Source organism: Phoenix dactylifera, unplaced genomic scaffold (assembly GCF_009389715.1).
Source record: "Phoenix dactylifera cultivar Barhee BC4 unplaced genomic scaffold, palm_55x_up_171113_PBpolish2nd_filt_p 000214F, whole genome shotgun sequence".
Taxonomy (NCBI): domain Eukaryota; kingdom Viridiplantae; phylum Streptophyta; class Magnoliopsida; order Arecales; family Arecaceae; genus Phoenix; species Phoenix dactylifera.
This window is the reverse complement of record NW_024067725.1, coordinates 220,186-233,056: the sequence shown is the minus strand read 5'-3', so window position 1 is coordinate 233,056 and position 12,871 is coordinate 220,186. Positions and strand designations below refer to the sequence as shown.

At 36.0% G+C, this 12,871-nt stretch overlaps 1 protein-coding gene across 1 annotated transcript; it reads right to left on the bottom strand.

Moving 5' to 3' along the window:
* Positions 1-1,214: 1,214 nt before the first annotated feature.
* LOC103723097 (probable xyloglucan endotransglucosylase/hydrolase protein B) lies at positions 1,215-4,157 on the bottom strand. The gene is made up of 4 exons (XM_039117405.1): positions 3,847-4,157; positions 3,622-3,722; positions 3,282-3,475; positions 1,215-1,825 (listed from the first exon to the last, which is right to left on the bottom strand). The coding sequence occupies exons 1-4, from the start codon at positions 4,043-4,045 to the stop codon at positions 1,426-1,428; spliced, it is 894 nt and encodes a 297-aa protein (XP_038973333.1). The 5' UTR covers positions 4,046-4,157; the 3' UTR covers positions 1,215-1,425.
* Positions 4,158-12,871: the final 8,714 nt, after the last annotated feature.

Genomic DNA, 12,871 nt, shown 5'->3' with positions numbered 1-12,871 from the left:
TTATATATACACCCTTCATTTTCACCCTATTTTTGCAATGATGCCTCTCCCATTAAATTTTTTAGCAGATAATATTAGCAAGTAGCTGTTTTAAGTATAAAATAAATCTATGATTATTTTGCAGAATCATTTTTGACACTTTGAGCAATTACTTCTTGTCAACACCATTACTCAAAAATTTAACAAGAGAGAGAGAGTATTGCCAAAACAGAATGACACATTATGGGCATATAAGCAAATGATGATTTTTGAACAAGAATATATAATTTTGCAAGACTATATTTAGAGAAAGACACACACATATATAAAAAACCAATATTTTATTGATATATCACAAGAAACCCTGTTAATTATATAGTGTTTCCTACAAGCAGTCCAGCATTTGTACACATCTTGCCCTCATTACAAAACCAATTACACAAAAGGGTAAGGCACCTGTTGAACTCCAACACTTCAACTGCTGATTTTTAAACCATCTTCTCAGCGTTTATGGCCCTTTGGAGTTAAAATCCGGACAAAAGGTTCATGGGGAGGAGAAATGGGGGGGACATGGCCTGGTTCCCAAGAAGCAGCACCCTCAATCTTGCTGTCTCAAAGACCATCATCCACGTTCCAAGCTGAAATAGTTTTCTTGGAATACCAACAAACAGAAGGCCATCACAACATAACAATTATTACAAAACATCACAATGGAACTTAAATAGTGAACCTGGAGATATAGATCAATGTGGCCAAAGATCTTAAGCTTACAGCTACGTTAGATGGACCACTTGTCCCCTTCTTTTTTAGCTATCTTGTCTGCTTCCTAGAAAAGGTCTGGAAAAAGTCATGGGGGATAAGAAGGCCGAATGAAACTTGCTTATATTCTCCAATCACTCAAAAAACACAAAAACGAAAGAAAAAAACCTATCATATGTGCATCAGTGTCTAGTCATCCAAAATCTAAACATCCGAACCCTTTAAACTTTAGCTCCTTCATTGAAGCTTAATCCTAAGAGATCTACATGATCAAAAGGGCAAAAAAATAAAGGAAATAAATTTAGTGGCTAGCCTATTTTAAAGCAAATATTGCGGGTGGAATTCATTAACCAAAACCTACATTGATTTCTTTTTTTTTGGTAGAACAAAACCTACATTGATTTGGTAGCAGGTCTTGTATAGCAAAGGGTCCAAACCATCAGTGAGAAAGATTACTTTGGAACACCCAGTTTTGGATATTAAACCACATAAAACACCAACATTATATACTCAGTCTCCATGTAGCAGATGCTCATCAAAGAATAATAATTCCCAGAAACACACAGTATCAGGCACACAAAGAGACCATGTCAACCAAGTAACTAATACAAATGTAGATAACAAGATCTGAACCACTTCAAATTTATGCATGCCAAGCTCCCAAAGGTGGCCTGATCATCTCTCAACTCACACATCTCTATCCCTCCTGCACTCAGGTGGCATGGTCGAGGACCTCGACCGGTCGGTGCAGTAGTTGTAGATGGTGTATTTCTGGCGCACCCACCTCAGTCTCCGGTATTGGTAGCCATCCAGATCCTGGAACTCCTTCTGGTCCCACCATCGCCTCCCCTGGGTGGCACAAAACTTGGCCTCGGTCGATGCCTCGCAGCCGTCGATGTGGAAGCCCCGGTAGGCAGCCACAAAGGGAGCCTTGGACCAGTCAGTCTTCTCAAGCCCACCCCTTGTGGCCCAGTCATCAGCATTCCACAGGCTGGAGTAGATCTTCATGGGCTGGTTGAAGGGGTACCTCACCCCTAAGTCCTTGCTGTTCTTGAACACTCTGATTGGGATATCATCTACAAAGAAACTAGTTTGGGTGGCACCAAAAGAAACCAATCAAACAGTAATTTTCGATCTTTTGTCGCAATATAAAACATAAGTGGTAGATAGCACTATAGACCATATGTAATGTCTTGTACTGAAAAAGAGACCATATGTAATGTCGGTGAGCCAGCTAAATTGGATCATAAATTCTTTCAAGGATCTCAATTGCACCACACTTGCCCATCCTGGAAAATGTTTTAATAACTTTGAAAATCTCCTGCTGTTGGCAATTACTTACAAAAGCCAAGAAGAATCAGAGGTGGATAAACTTACTTAAACCATTGATGTTTGCTGCGCAATTTCTTATAATCATTATTCAGGATAAGGAATTTATCATCTTATAAGAATTATATGTGGTTAACATGAAACTCTTCGATCACTTATTTGATTTTCCACATTAATTCATTGCTAGAATCCTGTAGCATAACCTTATATTTTATTTCCAATAAACCTGAAATATGACAGCATAACTCCACAGTTTATCATAGCAGCAATAGAATGAGTGACTTCTCACAAATTACTCTCCAAAAAATTAACAAGGAAAATGAAAACCGACACGGAATCCGATACATGGAATGGGATTTCATATGGCTGTTTTATATGCATCAATCTTTTCAATAGCCTCTATTATCAGTCCACAAGATGATATCCACTGTCAGGCACAGAATAAGGCCACAGAAGATATCATTGCTCCAACAACGCTGCAACTATCCATGGAGGTCCAACTCCATTAATAAATTTGAATTGCCTACAAGTCTCCAACCCATGAATAAGGCTCATAAATTCAAGACAGCTTAAAGTCATCCATAATCTACGGAAGTGTCACCTTTTCTTTTTTTACTCAACAATCTATTACCTTTATTTACATGAAATGGCCAATGAAGAAAATTAACAGAAAGATTGTACTCAGGCACTCAAAAAAAAAGGTTCCAGTCCCAATGGTCAAGAGCACTGGAGCAAATCAGGAGTCTTAAAAGCATCTGTCGAGGACCCACCATCTGGGCTGGCTGCAACTGTTGTCTAGATTCTGTGTGCATGCGACAATATTTGCTCAGAGGACAGCTCACATGCTTATCTACTCTAATTTCGAGACACAAACCCACTCAAGCACTTGTTTACATTTCTTTCAGTTGTCTTTTGTACATCACCTCAGTACCCAAGGGCCTAAGTGTCCAAAGCAGATGGCAGTATAGTTGTTCAATCAATGAGTTGATGACTGGTATTTCTCAAACAGAGAGAGGCCTATTGGAAAATTTCAACATTAACAGGGGCTAACCAAATAACGAATAATGGAACGACCTACTGTTTGTATCAAGACTTAGTCTCAGTCCATTCTATCATTGAGGGATTTTGTTATCTAACCAGTTTAAATAAGGTTAAAATTGGGCATATCCATCGGATTAATCAGAGCTAAGCTGAGTAAGAAGATAAAAACTTACACAATCTGATACAAGTTCCAGAGCACAGAATAGGAGTGGTAATCCTTGGTTGGATCAAACCAAAGGTAGATCCTCTGCTCCCTGTCTCCCTTGCCACCGCTGAACACATTGGTCTGGAGGATGTAGGGCTGGCCAGTCCTGTTGCCCAAGAACTCATAGTCTATCTCATCATGCTCTGAGTTTTGAGAAGAAAGCTGGAGAAAAACCATCACAAAAGCGTCCAACAAACGAGACAAAATAAAAAAAATCAATTATGGTTAAGTGGTTCATATAGAGAACAGTTTACACACTGGCCAATGGCCATAGCATTTCATCAATCTCCCGAATAGAGGCCACTTACATAAAAGGCAGTGACAGTTCCAGCAGAATCCCCTGGAACCATCTTTATTTGCATACTGAAGTGGCCAAACAAGTAGGAGCCCTTGGACTGAAACCCAGTGCCTAAAATAAACAACCACAAAAAAAAAAATGAATGTACGTAGTAGGTTCATATGGATATTGGGCAAGCATCTTAGGGTTTTTAAAATACGTGGGATCTACTTTTATTCTTCTTGAAGTGATTTACCTGTGTATTTGTCCAAGTAGAGCTGGATCTCATTGCCTCCATTGTAGTACTTGATGTGGTCACCAGCCCATGTTGGCACATAGTTTTTCTGGAATGGAACATTGATGGGTCTCCTCGGTGGGGCAGCCATGGTGGTCATGGAGACCAAGCCTAAGAAACACAGCCATAGAACTAGAAAAGAAGAGGAAGAAGAAGCCATTTTCCCAAAGGAGAAGATAGGGAAAGAGGAGAGGTGCAGGGGTTCTTATATAGGCGAAGGCAACTTTATTTTTTCAGTATCTTTATATAATATAAAATAAATCTCAGTGGGACAGTCTCCTGGCTGTTTCTGCTTCGTTCTCCTGGAAAGAATACAAATAATATCGTAGTACATACAGCTACATGTGGGTGTGGGTATACTTGCTTTGAGCTCGTGTATCCAATACTTCCAATGGAGATTGGATGGTTGTGTTCTAGCTGCATGTGCGTCTCTAAGGGAGAGAGAGGAACAGCTCTGGATGGACTGGAGCTTCCTGCCCTGTCCTTCTCATCCCTCAATGGTCATTGTCACGAGATAATGACTTGGAGATGGACAAGATTACCTCCCTTCCAGGCTGCCCGGTTGCCGACTTTCGGAACATTTCAAGTAAATATATTGATTTATTTCTAAAAATAATCTATTTTAAATAAATAAAAACTAATGCTACTAGCAATTTTTAATATTTATTTCAGAATGCTACTGAGGTGGTAGCTCAGTAGAACTAGGCCTTTACTTCCACCTGCGCTGTCCGAGTTCGAAACGTACGGGCATTGATTAAATATAGGGACCGTATGTCCCCCGCTCGGACACGCGGGGTGGGAGGACTTACTGATTCACTGGTAGCCTTGGTGGTGTCAGGTGTGACGTACTCACAAGAAGGTTTGGATCGAAGCCTAGAGGAGTAACCGAGCCAGGCCACGAGTGGGAAGAATATGAGTAAAAACGGCCGGCGTGCCCAACACGCGGTCAGTTCTGCTCACATCAAACATTCTCCTGATGGGGTGGAGGCCCAGTGGGGCTGCTATGCGGGAGTAGGCTTGTCCCTTCCCCATTTTCTTTTTTGCCTAAGCAAAAAAAAAAAGTTTATTTCAGAATATAAATAATTTTTTATTTATTTTGTATATTAAAGTGGAATAAATAAGTTAAAAATTTTATTCCACTCTGATGGAACTTTGACCCAAGAAAGCAATGACCATTTATAAAAAATAAATTTGGGGGGGGGGGGGGGGGGTTGGTGTTTGCGGATTAAACATATTAACAAAAAACTAAAAAGAAAAACGCGGGGGGGGGGGGGGGGGGGGGGGGTTGTTGTGTTTGCGGATTAAACATATTAACAAAAAACTAAAAAGAAAAACTTGTCCCATTTGCATGGTGCATAGCACTAAATGGAATTTGGATCTAAATCAAGTCACACTAAGATAGAAAAATTGATATCCCATTCTACTTAGATAAAAAGATTCACATATTGGGATAGAAAAGTTTTGGATACAAATACAGTTTTTTTCCCTTAATTTGGATTTAGATATCTAGATTTCTTTTCTTTTTTTTGCTGGGGTGGAGGAGAGATATCCAATTTCCTAGCATATTAGAAAAAATAAATCCTTTTTTTTTTGCACAAAGACTTGTTTAGCATCAACATGGTACATGGTGACCAAACATTCAAGATTATTAAGAAAAGGGTTATTGATTATACAAATTCTTTATGCAAGATACTTATTATGAGAATCCGTGCGGGCATGCGTTTAATCCCACATCGGTTACTCGTTGAGTAGATCTTGGGTTAAATAATACCTTCTGGCTAGCCATTTTAGGTGAGGTCCTGGGTTGTTGCACTTATTATTCTCCTACTTTAAAAATAAATGTATATCTAATTGTTGTAACTGAATATTAACTTTATCAAATTTTGCTAGAAAGTTTAACTTGTGTCTGAAGTGATATCTGATTTTATCATATCCATTTAGAATAATATAGATATAATTAATTGATATTTGATTCATATCTATATCTTTTTAGAATAAAACTTGATAATTTTAATAACTGGATATGGATATTGGATATATCAAAATTCTATTCATACATGATCTGTCCTATCATGCAATAATGTTTGGAGTTAAAAAAAGGCATGAACCAGGAAAAAAAATAGCATTGCATTTTGGTGGAATATGGCCTAGAAATTGTTATTTTTGCTTTGAAATAATAAAATAAATCAAAACTTTATATCCACAAAATATTGAAACTCAATTGGTTGAAAGACCTTGCCTAGATCAAGGCGTGTGATGTACATTGCCCTAAAAATACGATTCACCCCTTACATCTGGTTTGGTGATCTCATCCTTAAAGTACAACAATCCAGCTCAATCTGATTCTCCTCTAACAAGCATGATTGTTGGAAAGCACGACTTGAATGACCTCCTTCAATTGCACAAAAAAGAAAGAAGAAAGTAAAAACTTAGAAAAAGAGTACTTCAGAAAAGCAATATCTTAGTCTCAGAAGCAGTGCGCGGTTGAGACAGAGTATCAGATGAGGAAAGAGTGGACATGATGATTCTGAAGATGCGTTATGCTTCAAAAACAATATTCTCTTCCGAAGAGTCGTAATTCTTTGGAAAGAGACAACTGGCAAAAAGTATTTTAAAGCATTTAAATCAACTAAAAGTTAAGAGATAAGGTTGGTTTATTTATAAAAAATTAAATTTTTTTAAAATTAAAACTTAACTATCTCCCACAAAAAGATTTAATTTTTAAAAAAAAAGGACAAAGAAGAATATTTGGGCAACTTATAGTCTGCAATGGGTGTGGTATCCTCATTTAGTGTTGATTGCATCCATTTGAAGGAACCATAGTGGATTAGATCTTGAATGAAGTTATTTAACTCATATGTCTAGTTATCACACAATGTATAGATCAATTGGGTCTTTATATGGTTTATGCCATTTAAATGCCTTGCACTAAGTACCTTGATTATTCAAAAGAATTTTATAGGGTTAGCCCAAACTCCTAGTCACGACCTATATGAAAATTCTCATATAGGAGTCTCCCAAGGATACTTGTGATCTAATACCCTTCAGATTTTCTATCTTGGACTCATTAAAAGTAAAACTCAATCTCCATCCAGTTTACTTTGTCACTCAATCAGCTTCATATCTACCATATTGAACCTCTTTATGGGATCTCAAATCATAGAGATTGGGTATCTATTGTTGGTGACCAAGTAGTGGGCTTAAGCCCCATCCCCTTCGGTGATTCTAGGACTCCACTCCTAGATAAACCCTTGGTTAATTGATTTGCCAATTTTTTCTCAGACTTGACAAATTTCAAGAAAATGATATTACTCTTTTTTAGTTAACTTACAAATTTATAATGAATCCAGATATATCGGCTCATCTTTTTATTAGTACTCTTTTGATCAGACTATTTTATCACGACCTTATTATCACAAAGGATTGATATGGTTGGAACTGGCTTAGGTACTAATGGTAGATTTAAGATAATATATTTAATCCACTCTGCGTCAGTACAGATAATATCTAGAGCAATCAATTCGATCTCTATGGTGGTCCATAAAATAATAATTTGCTTGGAAAATCCCTAAGTTACGGAAGCACTACTAAGAAGAAAAAATATCTAGTGGATATTTAAAATCAAGAGAATCAGTAATCCAATTTGCAGCGCTATGACCCTCAACCACCTCAAGGTATCCAATGTATAAGAGAGAGAGCTCAAGGGTTCCCTTAAGATATCGGAATACCTTTTCAACAGCTAACCAATGACATTGATTTGAATTTTAGATTTTTTATTTTTGACGGACTTTCCTCAGGGTTTGAAATGAATTTGATTGGATTCAAACAAATTGATCTTGGATCCAAAATCAGATCTAAGCTTATGTTTAAGTCAATGCTCTTCTTCGACTCTAACAAAGTTTATGACCTTTGTTAGGGTTAAGTCGCCTTGCTTATGATCAAATCACGAGAAAAGCTCGATCAGGATGGAGGGAGAGAATCAATTAAGGCTTGGACTTCATAATTTTCAAAGAACCTGCAACCAGTCAACTTAACTATTCAAAAAAAATCTTGAAATTCATGAATAGACACTGATAGATTTGGAATCCACCATGACATATTTGTAGAACTTGGATAGATCGAACCAATCAAGATTGGGATGATCCAATCCATATTCTACTTCAAGAGCATCCCGAAGGTTGTTAGCCGATTTGGGGGGAAGATACACATCATACAAAGAATCAGAAAAGGCACTAAAGATCCTATGATGACAATAGAAATCAATCTCATTAGGGTTTTTGTATGGGAGTGAGAGGATCCAGAAATTTGAGAACTAAGAGCAGATGAAGGTTAAGAAGTAGATCCAAAAGATAGTATAGGATTGGTTTTTTAAGCATAAGTTTTAAGGGATTTTGCCTTATGTGTTTGACTAGTTAATTGATGACTTTCAATAATGCAATGTTAAGTTTTAAAAAAAAAGCAATAAAGAGAAATAATAACAATAAAATGAAATAATGTACTAAGAAATATGACAACTAAAGTAACTTTGTGAGTCTGCATGTTTTTCAAAGCAAAAAACGCTTTTGAAAAATATCTAATAATATGCAAAGTTATTAAAGCATCAATAATTTTTGCACAGATTTTGAAGATACAAAAAAATTCTTTATGTATTTTAAAGATGTAAAAAAATTTTGCACAAGTTTTGAAGATGCAAAATAATTTCTGTGGAGATTTAAAAGATTGCAGAAAATCAGTTTGCACATAGAAAACTTCTATATAGATTTTAAAGCTCAGTAATTTTCTGCACATATTTTTAAACTTGTAAAAAAAATTTCAACAGAGTTTAAAACTGCAAATAAATTCTTCAAGGGTTGCTTTGAAAAATTTCTTATAATTGCAGTAATTTTTGCACATAGAAAATTTCTGTACAATTTTTTAAAGTTGCAGAAAATTCTATTTACACTATTTTCAGAGCAATACAAAATTCTTAGAAGACTAATTGTGTAAAGAAAACAATCTCTAAATGACAAAAATAAAAACTTTGTTATTTTATTCAATCAAAATAAATTTTATTCTAAGCAACCAATAGCAATTTCTAGTTTTATCAAGATCACGTTCTTAGACTATTGGTAGAATATAACCTAAAAATGTTATTTTTTACTTTGAAATAGTAAAATAAATTAAAACTTTATATCTATAAAACTTTGAAAATCAATTGATTGAAAGACTTTGTCTGGAACGAGGCATATGATATACACTACCTTAAAAATGAAATTTGCCCCCTATATGCAAATCTAGATCATCTTGTCTCCAAGATACAACAATCTGGCTCAGCTTGATTCTTCTCTAATGAGCAAATCATTGAGAAGCGTGACCCAAATAGCTTTCTTCAGTTGTCCAGAAAAAAAAAGTAAAACACGAAAAAAGAGTACTTCAAAGAAATAGTGTCTCGGTCTCAGAAGCAGTGCACTGTGAGAGTTAGAGTATTAGTGGAAAAGGGAGTAGAAGTGATGTCTTTGGATATATCTCAGAGTACTAGATCTAGATTCTATTTATAGGCTCTATCTATGTGATCGAGGAGACATGATGGTTTCGAAGATACGTGAACCAATATTCTTTTTCAAAAAAATCGAAACTCTTTGAAGAGAGATATTTGGTAAAAATATTTTAAAGCATTTAAACCAACTAAAATTTAAGAGGTAAGATTAGTTTATTTTTTAAAAAAATAATATATTTTTCCAAATTAAAACTTGAACATTGTAGACGTAGATTTTTCTTTTAGAATTTATTTTCCTTTTAGAAGTTATTTTTCTTTTGATGGACAACACAGGTGTTGACAAACAAAAATCATATGGGGCAGGGACTAGATAAATAAATATGGAGCATAATTTCTATTTTACCATATTTTCTCTAGTAAATATTTTAAGAAAAAATCTAAAAATTATAAACTCCTACTAATAGATGTCAGTCCTGTAATTAAAAAATAAAAAAAATATAGTATATACTATATGGTCAAGTAATACACATCAAATAGATAAATCATTGTGTAATTTTAAATACATTATGTGCGTGCGTGCGTGCGTGCCAGTGCAGAATGGTTTCAATTATTCGGTGGTTTTTTTTTCGGTACACCATTCTTCGAAGTAAAAAGAAGGCAAAGAGTGGGGGTTCAAACCAAACACCGATATTTGCGCCATAGCGTGCTGCGAGTGGGTGGTGGAGAGGGAAAAAGGGAAAGAGATAAGAAAAAATAAAAGTTGGAGTGTGAGCGGGGGCAGGAGAGAGAGAATGGAGGCATTTGGCTCCCGGCCTCGGTACGTGAGATCCAACAAGCACATGACGCCCACGCCGCTCCATTGGCCCTCGCCTTCACCGAGAAAACTACAACCCCCGTGTTCTTTCCAGTTGGTTTTCCACTTCCGCGGCTGGTGTTTTTCTCTCAGGCAGACTATCAAACATTTTAAAGTAGATTGGTCAATCCACTCCATTGTTGGTATTTGGTGATCCACTCAGGATTTCAGCGAGGTCTAGAAGCACTAATCACGCAGCCCTCAGCTGGTAACTTTGTTACTGGTGTGATCAGGAGAGTAGAGTAGATTAATTAAAAATATTAAAACAAAAATCTTTTTATACTCCCGCTATTGTAATATTAGGGCAGGTTAGAAATACAGAGTATTATCCTCAAATAAAAAGGCTGTTTCCATATTTCAAATTTTAGGCCAAAATAGAGGAACTTTGTCCTTGCACCAACGCTTATCCTCTTTTATAAGCTTATTTTGATTAAACATAAAAGTTGAAGTACTTTAGAAGATTACAAAAAAACCAGAAAAAAAAAGGCATTGAGGGCATTGCATTCGAACAGGCTATTTGATTTTTTTTTTTTCAACATATGCACAATCCTTGGATGTCTTTTATTTCTTGCGCGCGCATCTATGTGTGTGTGTGAGAGAGAGAGAGAGTAATGCATATATTGGGACCGGATCCATTATTTGAACTTGTGAATTATAGATCCTAAACCAAAGAATGAGCAGCATTTGATGAGGGGAAAAAAAATACTTACGGCCAAAGAATAATGGTTTCATGAATCACAAACACTCCAAAGAAAAAAATTGGTTGTGCAGCTTTTTGTTTTGTAATTGAAAGGTGGCAAAGCTTCCAGCACTCCCAACTATATCTCACACCAACCAAAAAGGGAAACAGTTCATGATCTACAACTATGATTCATGTCAACAGAGGAAAGACTTCCTGAAATTTGTTGGATAAACTGTCAGAGACGCCTGCTCTAATCTTCTCGCATATACATACCGGCTGCTACAGAACAACTAGGACCTTAAGCAATCAGAGATTCCTTAGTTTATAGTTTTATGATGCGATTGTCCTGATAACATAGTTAATATACTCGACAAGCTACATAATTGGTTCTAAATAATGGTTGTCTGCTACCACAATCATTTTAATAACACAGTCGCTGAGGGACAATCATTTTAATAACACAGTCACTGAGGGATTCTTTCTCCCCATGGTTGTAACCTGATAGTTCTTAATATAGGAAGGAGATGGAAGGTCATGGGAACATTGTGCCTTGGAATTTAATAAAAGATTAAGATATCCAGAGCATCTCTCAGAAAGCAGTGCTCCTTTTCAATAGTATATATCGTCTAGTAATACTCAGAAGGATTCAATTATGCAAACATAATAGAAAATAGTTACTTTGCATCCTCATCCTCCCCCAACTCCTGATGCATGAGAGCTAGCTTGCATGTCTGTAAATTATAATCATAATATTGATTAGGATTTAAATCAACCACACATTCACAATAAGCCTTGTAATCCAATGACTATGTTTGGTAGTTTCTGTAACCTCACATGATTCTTGAGCATAATATTAGATCTAAGCAAGCCACATCTTCTAGACCGGGAATTTAGTTACGAATTCAGTATCAACCTATTACTGCTAAGTAATGCAAATGATAACAACTGAGAAACTTATTATCCATATTAGAAATGGTTTTGTTTTAAATCTCAGCCCAACAACAATATTACGATATCCATGAACTAGAAGTCTCCATGCTGTAAACTTTGTTTAATGATTTATAATGCCGTTGTTCCCCAACTATGTAGCCCAAGTGGGGGGATGAATTAGGTTTTTCAAAACTTTAAGCTAAAAAATCGGGGGAAAAAAATTTCAATGTGTATGTGATGTGCAGTGGGAGATATGAGCAATAAGTAAGTGAATAAGTAAAGAGAATAAAGCACACAAATCTAATCGTACAAACACAAAAGATTTATAGTAGTTCGGTGCCAACCCTACGCCTACGTCCACTTTGTATGTGATGTGCAGCGGGAGATATGAGCAATAAGTAAGTGAATGAGTAAGAGAATAAAGTACACAAATCTAGCACCACAAACACAAAAGATTTATAGTAGTTCGGTGCCAACTCTACACCTACGTCCACTTTGTAAGACACACTTTTTGAAAATTTTCACTATAATCTTTTCAAGATTATAGCATAATTATTTTGATCGAGCTTACAACCAACCCAGTTGATTTTTATTGAAAATCAACCAAAACCACCACTAAACCTTCTCTAGGCTTAATACAATCCAATTCATAGTTTAGATGGACCTTTCTCTAAGTTTTAATCCATAAAACTTATTACAATAGAGTATAAGAATATGTCATAACAATAAATAAAAGCTCCCCAACAGAAATTGACAAGGAATTGCTGGAGGTTTTGGAAGCAATTGGTTGGCCTTGAATGTCTTGAATGCTCTTCAGCAACCCTCTTTAATAATGAAAGATGTAATCTTTAAGCTTTCACTGAATGCACTTGAACTTTTTCTTCTTTTTCTTGTCATAACTTCCTTCCTTTTCCACTTCTTATCTTTTTTAGGTGTTCCGATACATTATAGCTTCAAAAGATGGTTGGAAGACATTTCTAGTTATTAGATAGGCTAAAAGAGCCATTGTGAGGCAAAAACGGCCGCTTTGATTTATAGAAAAACT

Excerpts from the sequence above, each read along its gene's own strand:
- LOC103723097 (XM_039117405.1), bottom strand. The coding sequence starts at position 4,045 with ATGGCTTCTTCTTCCTCTTCTTTTCTAGTTCTATGGCTGTGTTTCTTA. Across the intron at positions 3,723-3,846 it reads CTACTTGGACAAATACACAG|GCACTGGGTTTCAGTCCAAG; the intron begins GTAAATCACTTC and ends TGTTTATTTTAG. Across the intron at positions 3,476-3,621 it reads GAACTGTCACTGCCTTTTAT|CTTTCTTCTCAAAACTCAGA; the intron begins GTAAGTGGCCTC and ends GTTTTTCTCCAG.